The sequence below is a fragment of the Scophthalmus maximus genome, chromosome 14 (assembly GCF_022379125.1).
Source record: "Scophthalmus maximus strain ysfricsl-2021 chromosome 14, ASM2237912v1, whole genome shotgun sequence".
Classification (NCBI taxonomy): domain Eukaryota; kingdom Metazoa; phylum Chordata; class Actinopteri; order Pleuronectiformes; family Scophthalmidae; genus Scophthalmus; species Scophthalmus maximus.
In genome coordinates, this window is record NC_061528.1 from 6,418,656 (window position 1) to 6,432,190 (window position 13,535).

At 43.4% G+C, this 13,535-nt stretch overlaps 2 protein-coding genes across 3 annotated transcripts; both read left to right on the plus strand.

Moving 5' to 3' along the window:
• Positions 1 to 718: 718 nt before the first annotated feature.
• Positions 719 to 11,308, plus strand: slain1a (SLAIN motif family, member 1a). Of its 2 annotated transcripts, XM_035604824.2 has the most exons (9): positions 720 to 1,348; positions 3,101 to 3,237; positions 5,822 to 5,938; positions 7,211 to 7,321; positions 7,485 to 7,634; positions 8,489 to 8,818; positions 9,490 to 9,678; positions 9,841 to 10,174; positions 10,364 to 11,308. In XM_035604824.2, exons 1-9 carry the CDS (start codon positions 888 to 890, stop codon positions 10,437 to 10,439), a joined length of 1,905 nt encoding a protein of 634 aa, XP_035460717.2. In that variant the 5' UTR covers positions 720 to 887; the 3' UTR covers positions 10,440 to 11,308. The 2 variants fall into 2 exon arrangements, with proteins under 2 accessions (XP_035460718.2, XP_035460717.2); XM_035604825.2 differs by lacking the exon at positions 9,490 to 9,678 and having other exon boundaries at positions 719 to 1,348.
• A 603-nt stretch (positions 11,309 to 11,911) lies between these two features.
• Positions 11,912 to 13,352, plus strand: wu:fc50b12 (uncharacterized protein LOC103911624 homolog). Its single transcript, XM_035604826.2, has 4 exons — positions 11,912 to 11,994; positions 12,094 to 12,167; positions 12,327 to 12,490; positions 12,871 to 13,352. Exons 2-4 carry the CDS (start codon positions 12,147 to 12,149, stop codon positions 13,103 to 13,105), a joined length of 420 nt encoding a protein of 139 aa, XP_035460719.1. The 5' UTR covers positions 11,912 to 11,994; positions 12,094 to 12,146; the 3' UTR covers positions 13,106 to 13,352.
• The last annotated feature ends 183 nt before the right edge of the window (positions 13,353 to 13,535 follow it).

Genomic DNA, 13,535 nt, shown 5'->3' on the forward strand with positions numbered 1-13,535 from the left:
TTAGCGCACGCGTGGCCAATTTGACCTAAAGTCACCAGAGAGATCTTGAACGTTCAATGTGTCTTTGTGGTCATTTTGTTTCCGTCTATGGTCATTTTGAGTCTATATTTGGTCCTGGTTGTTTTGGATTTTTCTGTTATTAATTCACGGTTGTTTTGTGTCTCCGGTCATTTGGCGTCACTTTGTGGTTGAGTCGAAACCCTGTTGTAATTTCTGTGGTCATTTTATGTCTGAGGTTGTTACGTTACGACTTAGCCTCGCTGATGTTGTTTTGTGTCTCTTCTCTTGTCATTTCCTAGTGTTTTCCGTGTCTCTTTGTGGTTGAGCTCAGTGGGACTGTTCAGTAATCAATGCATGGGAATGTGGGACAGTAATGGAAGAGACTTGGACTCATGACATGACAGATATTTCTTAAATCTTAATTCAAAATGGACTTTGGTGTCTGGGCTACTAATCATTACAATGAAGTGATTGACTGTGATTTAAATGAAGCCATTTTTGGGGGTTGCTGGATAAAAAACAAGGTCAGAAATATTTTTTTCCCATCCATTGCGATTCAAAACTGCGCGAATGACGAGCAATCAGTCAGCATGTGTGTTCCACTGCTTCCATAATAAAGACTTCCTCAGCAGTGGTGTGATGGGAGTTGAACTCCAAGCCGCTGACCAATGGGAGGCGAGCTGTGCAGTCATACCAGCAGCAGCAGCATCCGTGTGTGTGTGTGTGGTAGTCGCTTTAAACGATGGGGGGGGGGGGGTCTGGACCCCCCTCTCTGATTTGAATAGGACCCTCTGCAGACAGGCCGTGCTGCTTCTTTCTTTCCTTCTCCCCCTCCTCCTCTCTCCCCCTCTCTCGCTCCGCTCCGCTCTCGATGTGCTCGTTACCAAATGGAAGCAGAAGTGCTGAACCCCCAGGTGATGATGATGATGATGGCGGACGTCAATGGCAACAGTAAAATCGCCAACGCGGAGCTCGAGGTGCTCAAGCTGCAGGAGCTGGTGCGCAAGCTGGAGCGGCAGAACGAGCGACTGCGCACGAGGGCGAACGCCGCGAACAACCGCTCCGTCACCGCCGGCCCTCGTGCGCCGAGCGCGCGGTCCTGTCCGCGCGGCGGCGGCGGCGATCTCTGCGCAACATACGGCGTCTCGAGTCCGACGCAGTCGCAGCATCCTCCGGGTGCAACGGAGGAGCCGTTCGCCTATTTCCACGCGAGCTCGGTGTCGGGCTCGGAGGAGGAGGAGGAGGAGGAGGAGGAGGAGAGCGCCGCCGCCGGAGCCTCCACTGTTTTGGATGAGGTTGATATTTTGGACCTGAGCGCCGCGCTGCCTGTCGCGGAGCCCGAGAGCTGGTAACTACCCCTGTTCATGTCAACCAGGCTATTTCTGATAGATGTACAGCGTGTCTTTATTCATTTACGATAATAATAATAATAATAATAATAATAATAATAATAAACCATGAGTGTCATTGTCATTGTCTCAGATGCTCCATAGGCCACAGGACTGTTTTGAGGCATCATGTGTAATGCCAGCCCGGCCACGTGACCTCTTATTGCTTCTCATCCAAGAAAATGTGGAATTGCAGGCACTGGTGAACAGGATGACAAAGAAGAAAAAAACAGATCTGACCAAAGCATCCCAGGATGCACTGTGCACGCAGGCATCATCAGAGTGAGACATGATGCACTGTGCTGAAATTAGAAACAATGACCTGCTTCAGCTCGGGATCACACAGCCTTGTCTTTGTGCGTGCAGGCGTTCTTCTTCTTCTTCCTCTTCAGCCCCCAGGCTGGGCTCTACTTTGAAACGCTGTATCTGCAGACTTTATATATACTGTATATATATATATATATAGGAAGCTCACACACACACACCGACATGCTGACTGCTGAACCGTTTCGCAGGCTCCGTGTAGCTGATGTGATGATGTGGAAAAAAATGGAGCACACAGCTGGATGCAGCAGTGATGCTGAGATCCAGCATCCACCCTTCAGGCCATTGAACACAACATAACTTGACCTCCCAAGTCCGTGTCAACACCATGGCCTGGTTTTGGAACAACACGTCAGACCTGCTCGGTTCATATAGACGACACATGATTCTTTCACAACTCAATTTCACACAGTCACACACATCTTTGTGTTTCTTGATTCGTCCTGTCACTGTAAGCAAAATGCAGAGTGAGAATGTCTCGTTTCAGCCTCTTTATTCGGTGGTCAGATGTGTTGCATTGATAACAAGCAGCCGATAAAATAAAATGGAGACCCAGGCTTCCAGTGTGCCTTCAGTGTTTTTGTTCTTGCCGAGGCAAAAGTATCATCGGATTCAACATATGATTATTTTCAGAAGCGAATTGATTAAAACCTCAATTAACTGACTCATCATTAGGTGTATAACATGTCCGAACATTGATACAATTGCTGTTTATAATTTCCCACAACCCAAGGAGGCATTTTCATCCAACTCAGAGTCCAAAACCTAGAAGATTGTAGTTTCACTTGTTATGTTTTACTTGTTATATATATGACAAAGAAAAGCAGTGAACTTTAGGAGCTGCCACCAGATTATCAAAATATTTGCTGATTAATCTTTTGTTGATTGTCTAATGTAGTAATGGTGTCAGCGTTTCAAGTATCTACCTCTGAGAATGTGAAACGAGGATATTGTAAACCTTTCTCACTATTCTCACTGGTATGTGCTCACGTCCCGTACATCACTGCACTGAATGGAGCTGTCACCACTTGAACATTTTTATTTTGCATTGCTGCTTTCATAGCTCATGTTGTTGCTAGTAAAAAGGCAATTTTCTCTGTGTGGAAATTTTGAACTTAAGAGGTGTATTGACATTTGGATTTCATGGCACAGCTACAGGTTTACTTTTGCTATAAAGAGGCTTCACTGTTCTGGGTGGCGCATCTAAGACATATTGCCACTGTTAAAACTCAACTTGCAATTATTTTATATGGGGCGCAGTTTGTTCTGCAAATAAAACACAGCGGCCTCCGTCTTATTTCACTTTCGGGTTCTCACTGTCAAATAAATGTGGCTGTGAAAGTGGACGGTGGCAGGACTAAACTGTGGGCTTTTGTTCTATGTTCCAGGTTATATGTGAGTCCCAAAGCCAAGCTGCAGGGCGAGAGTCTCCTCCGTCCTCTCCAGTGGTGCAGGCAGGTCCTGGACCACCCGGGGCCCGAGGTGGAGCTGGCCAAGATGACCTTCTGTCACAGACTGGACCAAGGTACTGTACAGTTGGTGCGTGTGTGCTTGCCAGTCAGATTAACAGCCTTTCATCTGCTGCCACATCTGGACATCTGTCTCTCTGGCCGACGGACATGTGATCATAAGCCGTGACACACTTCAACCCGTAAACTGCCTCCACGTGCAGCAGGATTTTTTTTCAGCCACAATTTCCGAGCCGTGGGAGCATTTTCACTTCGCACAGCTCGGCCATTTTCGAGTCAAGTCGACCATTTGGCTCACTCCCTTTATATTTATGGGTTTTAAAGTACCTCAGCCAACTTCCCCACAGAGTGATTAGTTCGGTGTTAGTGGAGCTGGATGGACTCCAATTTATTCACATTTCACCACCTCCAGAGAACAATTAAAGTCAGTTTAAGGGACATGCAACACCGCAGATATATATATATTAAAAAAAAGAATTCATTTTGGAGGAACTCATGCTGTGCTGTTGGGTGGCATTACATGTTGATGGGGAAACAGTGCAGGCAGTGTAGCGATGGTTAGAAAACTATCCATTACAGTACCAATAAGTGGTTTATCCATCCATCCATTAGCTATACCGCTTAACCTTTTAAGGTGGCGGGGGTTCTGGAGCCAATCCCCAGCTGTCATTGGGCGAGACGACAGGTCGCCAGTCTGTCACGGGGCCGACAAACAACCATTCACTCTCACGTTCACACCAATTTACAGTCTCCAGTCAACCTAACCTGACTGTTTTAGGAATGTGGGAGGAAGCCAGACTGTGCAGGAATCCATTCCAGAATTTTCACCAGTGCCTCAGCGTAACGTTTTCCCAACATGGCTGACAAAAACTTTTAGGTTTATCCCTTCCTACCTTAGAAAAACCTAATACTAGTAAAAAAAAAAACGACCTATCCTATATCTGTATCCTATATATCGGTCACGGCACAAAGGTGACACCCCAAGCACACTAGTGTCCTGGATTAGAGCCTTGTCCTGATTTTGCTCGTATTTAGAATGTACTGGAAAGATTTGCAGGGATCATAGTAAAATCTGGTCACACACACATGATTATATCATCATCCAGGCAGCTGATGGTCTGGGGTGTTGATGATCTGCCGATTCATTTCAATGGCTGAAGATGAAGCCACTTTGGTTTTGGGCTAGATCTTGCTGCTGCATTACTATTGTCGAACTTTTGTTCATTACACCATTAATCATCATCGTCACATTTGTTTTTTTGAATAAAGACGACATAATTCAAAGTGTTTTGTTACAACAAGGATATGATGTTTTTACTGTATGCACTAACACATACCAGGAAAGAAAAAAAGAAAAAAGAAAACATGACGAAAGAAAAACACATTCACGATCAGGATACTAGATTGCTTGCAAAAGACGTTTTTTTGCTGCTGCACCCAGTTTCTGATTTGGTGCTGTACTATTTCCACCCTCATGCAAGGGGATATGGTTGCCATAGAAACCATGCTTACATTAACTGGATTTTTCAGGTCAGTTTTGTCCAACACTCGCGGCTCAATAGCCTGTACAAGAGACTCTTGTGCGATTACGCTGCACGTATCCGTGTATAACCGGCATAACGTGTGTGTGCTTTGCTTTTTTTTCCTGAAATCAGTTATCCTCATATTATGGGCCCGTTGTGTCCACACTGCGGATTCTGTCCTGCACATTTGTTTGTTTGGCTGTTCATTAGTGTGTGTACGGTTCAAGGGGTCCTCGTCTTTCTCCAAAGCAGTATTCAGTGAAGGTTGGCTCTCCTCCTGCGGGTCATGAATGCATCCTTGTCGCTGAGCTCCAGTAGCCGTTGTTTGTGTAACTTGCTGTGAATGCAATGTTTTTATCCGGCAGTGTTTGAGCCTAATTGCGTCAGGAATGCAAAATGTGCCGCTCGGGTCAGGTGGGCGCCGCTCTGACTACCAATCAGTGGTCGTGAAACTCAGTGTTTACACATCGAAGACACTTTATCTCGAGTCATTCGTGTCGCTCCAGGTCAAATATATTTCACTGCTAGTCCGGTAGTATTAATAAGTAGGCTGGTTGTGTTACTAACTGATCTAGTAGAAAGACGACTAACTGCACGCGGCTTTTGACGCCTCTCAGTTGTGCAATCAGTTTCAACATCACAATGACAAGTTTAAGTCAAAGAGTTGTCAGTGTAGTCATTCGTTGCGACTTAAAAAAACCTTTAACATGTTATAACATTGCTGTGTCATGAAATTAGTACAGCAGGAAACATAGAATTGAACCAGAATAAACCCCACCCCAAAATAGACCATAGATCTAATTCCAATTTTGGGAATGCCATGTAGCCTACATGCACAATCCCTGCTTATCCCAAGATCACATCCCCACTGAAAAATCTGCAGTTTTAGCCCCATAAGCCACCGTGGTCAGCTAAACCTCGTCTTACTGTATCTGCCTCCGCTGTCTGAGCCATGTCCCAATCATTTCAAACATCAATACTGATCTGGAAAAAAAGCGGATTAACATTTTGGCTGGAGTGTGTGTAAATAAAAATCGATGTACTGTATGGTGTACGTGTGTGTTGTATGTCAGAGGAATCAGACTAACTTTGTCCTTTGCTGCAATCTTGTGTCCAGCTAAGCGATGGCGAGGGGTCTCCTCTGTCCGTCCATACAGCTGCATAGAGGGGCTCTCCACGCTCAGCTGCCCCGTCCTGCCTTACACTAAATCTGCTGCACTAACCGAGCCCCCAGGTAACACAACTACTGTATACTACACATGCATATTGTATATGACTCATGCCAACCACAAAAACTGTCACTAACATCTAATGAGCTTCTGAAGAATCAAGGTTTGACCATGAAGTTTTGACATTCATGGTCCCAAAAGGATGAATCCTCAAGAATTCCATAGTTCCAGCAGCAGGTCAACATTTTTAGTTTTACTGTCAAATTTATCAACATCTACAAGATGGATTGGCAAAAAAAATGTATACACACTTTCTTAATGTCCACACGATGAATCCTAATGACTTTGGTGATCTCTTTTTATTTGTGCCGTCATGAGGCGGACGTCTTTTTTTTTGTTAAATGTCTTGACGACAAGTGGATAGATGGGCACGAAATTTGTACAGACTATCATGTGCCCCACAGGATGAATTATGATTACGTTTCATGATCTTTCTAACTTTTTATCCAGCGCCACCTTCAGGTCAAAGTGTAAATTTGTCAAATACTTTATTTATGACCACATACTTGCCAAACTATCATCAATTAATAAATCTTCACATGCTAACACACCAAACAAAGACAGTAAATATAGTGACCATTATAGCATATTATTATGCGCTGCCTCAAAGACAGCAGACACTTGGTAACCTTCTGTTTAAGCAGGGGACTTTCTCTCAGAGCCTTTTCTGTCTTTTCTCTCCACATTCACAGAATTTCTTTTTGCCAGTCTGGGGACTCAAATGCCCCTTTCTAATCCTCAGGCCAATCGCCGCCCTCATTCGAAAAGGAAATAAAAGAGATCTTCACAGGATGTGCAAATGAAGGCTCATTAGCTCATGTTGGCCCTGACATTTAGAGTCTGTTAAACTTTGGACATCGCAATTTAATTGCTCAATTTAATCTGGTTTGTTGATGTGATTTTCATTCATTGCACAAATTAAAACCAGCCCCTTTAACTTGAACCCTCTTCGCTCTCCGCTCCATTTCACGTCCGAAGTAGTAAGAGCGCCGAGCCAAAAGCATCTGTTGCTTCCACCGTTTTCGGAGCCCAGTGTATAAACATAACCCAGATCCTTAAACAACCTGTTGCTTGCAGTTTACAATCAGATTACGGCAAATCGCAGGGAAGAGATTATGTGGTCATGATCGGAGACAGATGGAGACACGGAGGCTCAAACTCCAAAAATCTTTTATTAACACAGTTTTTTTGCTGGCTGAGTTTTGGTTTGCGCGCTAGAGTGGTTATTAATGTATGAATCTTCTCGCTCTCTTCTGCTGTCTTTCTCACCTTCCAAGCCCCGTTGCCATCACCTGGTCCGTCCTTTCTGCAGCCGAGTCTCCCGCGCAGGGCCAGCTGCAACCTCAGTGACAGAGCGCCCACCTTCCTATCAAACTCCGCTCTCCACAGTAAGACCCCACTGACAGTGACACCAGTGTTGTCTGGTGCGAGTGACCATCCACCTGTGTAGAATATTCACATAAGACGTCACATCTGGCTATGTGTTTGTCTTTGGCTACAGAGATTAAAACTGTTTCGGTGTGATGAATGTGTCTCTCCCGTGTGTTTTAGACGTGGGTCGTCGGCATGCGGCCATCAGCCCCCAGTCTTCCCTGGACAGTGAGGTGGGTGTGTCAGAACTGGAGGACGACTCCATCTCTATGAGCTACAAACTGCAGGACATGACTGATGTGGAGGTCATGGCACGACTTCAGGAGGAGAGTGAGTTGACTATATGTCTTGTGGGCATTAGAGGGGGTGAATAAAAAATAAAATTTTACCCTGTTTGAAAAGGGACCTACAGTTGTATTTGAAAAATTACCAAGCAAATACTCCCACTGTCTATACACTAAATGTGTATGGTTTTTGTGTTGGTTAGTTTTGTCTTTGACATGGCTTCAGCTCAGGATTATTGTCATTATTGATTGATCTGCTGATTATTTTCTCAATAATCTTTTTGTTTTAATCTGTAAAATGGTAGAAAATTATGGCACTTGTCCGATATTATATCCCAGAAAGTCCAGAACCCAAAGATATAACATTTTCTGTCACAGTGGATTGCGGAAACCATAAAATATTAATATCTGAGAAGCAGGAACCACCTTCAGACTTAAAGTCCTTTTCCAAAAAGGTGTTAACTACATAACTTGACTTAACACTCAGTGTTCATTAGATTCACTGTTCAACCTTAAAGGAAATATTTTGACTCAAATTCTTTCAATACATGCTCCTGAAGATGAGATAATACAAGTGAATGACATCCATCTTTATAATGTAATAGTAATGCATATAGCCTTCTGAAGAGAGTGAAATGGATTACTGTTTGATAGTGCATAATTTTGGCCAAAAACTAAGATGAACATTTAACCTATAAACAATTGAATTTGAGTTGACAGTAATAGCTCGTTGATCCATAATGCAGGAGATTTCAGGGGGGGAAAAAACTCTGCAGTATCAGTCTGGTTTACTGATTCAGAATAATGGATGAGGAATGCCTGCAGAAGGAAATGTGTCGTATACGTAAATGTATGGCTCATGTTTTCCACAGGTTAAAGCGTTGATCTGTCTCCTTGCAGGTCTCCGACAGGACTACGCGTCTACCTCAGCCACAGCCAGCCGCCGCAGCTCCAGCTTCTCCTTACACTCCCTGAGGCGCAGTGAGATGGATCTGGAGGAGGAGGATGAGGAGGACGAGGGGTACGACCAGCTTCCTCCTCCCCAGCCTCGACTGTTCCGCACAGGGTCTATGCAGAGGGGCGGCCTGCCCCACTCTCACACGTTCTCCAGTATCAGAGACTGCAGACGCAACTCGACCACCCCTCAGTTTTCACTCAGTGGACTCTCCCAGTACTCCGGACCATGCAGCCTGACCACAGAAACACACACGGCGTACAGGAACAGCACAGGTGAGCGTCAAAGGAATTCCATGTCCACGTGTGGCTGTCACGACAAGGGGTTTAGATTTAGTTTTTTCCTGTAAAAATATAAACACAGATGTCCCAATTCAGGCGAAAAGCTTCTTTACAGAATTACCCACATTTGAGATGTCCCTAATTTCTGACCAGATGATTTCTGTTTGTGCCAAGATGGATTTAGAGACCGCTCTTGCTTACAGGATTTAAAAAGCGCCCTCGGTCAGGGTCAGTTCACTGGGTTCCATCCGTTGCAGGACTGACTGATGCTGGAGTCTAATCTGATTTTGACTGTCAAAAATATTTGTACGTTACAGGGAATTATGAGCTGCCTTGCCCAGTGTTAGATGAGCAGTTTGATACCACTCTCATGTCTTCATCGAAAATATGCAGCCGGTTACCTTAGCTTAGCATAAACACAAAGGGAAACAATCGAAATGTTATATCTTACTACATTAAAAAGATATGCTCTATCTAATAAAAAGACAGGTTGTGGTTTTGCAGGAGGTTATATGCAGTTAGTCATCTGACTTGTGACCTTCATGTTTCCCAAAATGTCCAACTGTTCCTCTGATATTCGAAATGTGAGTCGAAATCTCTAGAGTAGCTCCAAATGGCGTCACCACCTGCAAAACCTGATCTGGTTTGTTGATATGGTTGCATAGACAAGCTACGGAGAAGCATGCCCAACCTGCTCCGAGCTCCCAGCATGCCCAGTGTTCCCAGTATCCCATGCCTGGCTTCCCCTGTCTACCCGCCCTCCCACGGCCCCTCCTCCCTGCCAACGATATCCTCCCTGCGGAGCAGCCAGAGCTTTGACTCGTCCAGTGGGCTTGCACGACTCCAGTCCTCCAGTAAGACTCTTTTCCTCACGTCTATGAATGAATTTTTGGTTCGTTAATGTAGAGCACCTTTTTGGGGTTTTTTTAAGGCATGGCTATTTCAAGTGAACTAATGGCAAAACTGTCATGGATGTTAGAGTTATTTTCATCTAACTGTTAGCTGCCGTGTCTCAGTTCCTTCCCCAGGCCAGCTCAGTCAGCGAGTCCAGAGCGTGGCGAACTTCCCCACCACTCCCCGACACCCTCTGAAAGCCACGGCCTACGTGAGCCCCACGGTGCAGCAGGGCCCCGCCTCCACCCCTCTGTCCACCTCCGTTAGTCTGCACTCCATCCCGAGCTGCGTCGCACTGCCTCAGCCCTTAAAACCCAGCAACAGTTTGGTACCACAGCCCCTTAAAGCCAGCGCTAACCAGCCGACCGCCCCTCGCAGCTCCCTCCCTCGCCCAGCCTCCTTTATCGGAACGAGTGGAGTTCCGCGCGCAAGCAAAATCCCCCCGCCCACACGCAGGTAAGCGCAGACATACTGACTCTTTGGTGTTACTTTTTTTTTCCTGTTGTTAACGGGCCACACATATACTTGGACATTTGAAAAAAAAATATCAGCAGATTTTTTTTGACAAAATCAACTGTTAGTTGCAGTTGTATTGTACTTGATTAATGCCAGAGATTGAACTGAACTGGTTTCTTCTCTGTCTAGTTTGCTGACTCCCCCAAAGAGCATGGCCGCCCTGAGTGCCCTGAGGGATGGCAGCTGGAAAGATGGCTGCTACTGAACCCAAATGAACCAAGGTTCAAGACGTGCACAGGGTAATGCTGCAATGGGACCCAACTGATTCAAGTCTTTGCTGTCAGGGGTTCCCACCCGGTCTTGGGCTGTGACCCAAGAGAGACGGACTGTTAACGCTTCTTAAAATGAGAAGCACTTCTCTTCACTGATGAACAAACAATAGAGACTGAGAACAGTTTGGGTCCAGCGGGCTGGATCTCTCCCTTCATACCTGCTGAAAACACAGACTGACACACTATGAAACAACCTGGCAATATTCTGATAATCAGTTGTTAAATGTGAACTGGATCTTCTTTGATGTGTTTTTTTTATTTTGTATTATTATTTGTCTTTGTGGATAGGTAAGGTTTTCATGCAAAAGAATGAAACTGTTTCTCCCGTTGAAAGCTTAGTAAAATATAGCCCATGCGTTTATACATGCTCTTATTGATTTCATCTGACTACTGATGCGATCTTTCTTTTTGTCAGTCTGTGACTATTATGAAATTTAACCTGAAATTGGAATTTAGTTTCTTCCTGTGCCTGTTAAAAAAAGCTGTGTGATTGATGTCAGTTGTATCTTATTGGCTGGACCTCGTAGCACTTTTGATCAGATTTATGATTAACACTTAATAAATGATCTGCTTAAGTTTAGGTGAAGTATGGCATTTGTTAAAGTGAGCGTGCACGTTTTATCAGTGTTTGGCTAGTTTCTTTTCACTATTGTTTACATTACATGCTGAGATTTTTTTTTTAAAGTTCTTTGATAAACATAATCACTGCAATGATATTGCACAAAGAGCCCTGATGCGTTTTATGGATGAAAAGGATTTAAAAAGGTGGATTTTTAAAGTGAATTAAAGCCTTTCAAAATAATTTGGTGTTTAGTCTGTCCTGAATACATGAAGCCTTTATTAAAGTTATGAATCAAGGAAACTGACAAATAAATCAAAGGGATTAGCGCTAATGATCAATTGCACATTGTTTCTCCAATAAGCTGATATTGATCGGTTTTGATATTTGTCAATAATGTGTGTACCTTTTGAGAGACAGTTGTATTTATCTGTATAACAGGGAAACCAGTTTATTGGCACAGTACAACCTTAGGAAACACGATGCTCAACTGAAAATATTTTTCAGCAAATTAACACAAAATTTCGAAGATAAGGACCTTCCACTCTACTACCAAGGCATGTGAAACAGTAAAGACAGAGGCGGCCTAAAGTTGAATTACCTTGAGGAAACAGCATTACTGTCCATTATAATTCCTAAGCAAAATGAATAAAAGTGCAACACAAATCCCATTCTACGTCCTAAAAATATATAATGCAATGTTGACAAAATATCCTGATAAAAAATTCCCTCCCTCCACTCCTTATAAATGTAAAGTATTCAGTCTAATTTGAACAGAGTAAACTTGTTTACCTGGAAGCAGATGGGGGCGTATTCACCTGACACGGGACCCTGGGGCGCAAGTGACTAATGTTTAACAGGTCAGTATGTTGATGTCAAATCTCCCCAGTAACACTCAAACCATGCTCATTTTCACCGTACCTTACAGGGTAAGTGAATAAATTTTTCCCTGCTGTTTGGAACTCTTGAACCCTACATATAAGCTTAATCTTTTTCTCATAATCATTCAATTTGTTTCATGAAAACAGGTACTCAGAGCATAACGTGGACGTGCCCTGCTGATCTTTTGGAATTTGAGATAATGCCCAACAAAGCCCAGGAGGTATGTGTCATCTCTTTTGCATTTTCACTTTCATGCATCTTAAATTAGCAAAGATATTTCACTGACATTAATCAACACCTTTATTAAAGGTAATTCAATAATCATTGTGAATCCCTTTATGTCTAGGTGAATTTGCATGTCACTTGTTTTATTCTTTAGGATGCTGTGATTAACCTGAAGACACTGCAGGAGATTTCCAGTCAGCTTGGTTTTGAGTGGACCGTTCTGGCATACGAGCTTGGCTTCAACAGAACTGAGATTGGCCGGTTCCACGCCAGATCAACAGAGAAGAGCGTGCAGGCCAGGACCATGTTGGAGAGCTGGTACAGTGTGTGTGCATGTGTAAACTGATTTTGTGGTAAGATTCACTGAATGTCAGCATGCAGACCCAGCATATTATAGTGCCATTATACTGAAATAATATATCAACATCATGCATACATAGGTGTTTTTGTGAATTAACACCCCAGTATTACCCTGAAGGTAAAGTAAGCGAGTGACATTTTTTGAATTATTTGATTTTTGTTTTAAAGAATTTAACATTTTTAAATTCGTTCAAATTCAAAAAGGACCTCTAGAGTTTTCATATATAATATGTTTAGCAAGTTTGTGGTTTCTCGTGGTGTCTTGGGCTTTCCACAGACCAAAATTGCAGTTACAGTTGCTCTGATATAAGTTGCATTTCATTGTATTTATCACTCAGGTATGAGAAGTCATGGGACAAGCCCAACAAGACCAAGCTGCTGCAGGACGGACTGGAGCGAGCCGGCAGGCGGGACCTGGCCGAAAGGCTGCGCTGTCTCCACTGGGGCCACCAGAAACTGAGCCGCAGGGTGGAGCTGCCCTCCGCCTTCCCCTTCATCATCACAGTCCACAAGACCATCCACAACCAAGACGCACTACGAAGGATCAACGACCTCAACCGTAGATACACTTGAGTCTGGGCGTCAGTGCACCCATAGTTGTGACTTTATGATATATTATTATTATATATATACACACATATATATATAAATATATACACATATATATACACATATTGTACGGAATCTGTTCTGACTATAGTAAGGAATCTGAAATAAATAGTCTGAAGCTCACTGAATAAAATGAGACATGGGAGATCATGACACATTTTGTGTTGTAAGAAATTAAAGCTTTTCAATAAAGAAAAAATTCAAATTTCTACAACTTGTCCTGAATTCCTATCATTCCATTTATATATATATATATATATATATATATATATATATATATATATATATATATATATATAGTCAGAGTCAGAGTCATTCAAAGAGAGATTCTCTTGTCTTTAAATGGCTTTGATTTTAACGAGAACAAACCAAACATGAATGACCTAGTTACGCG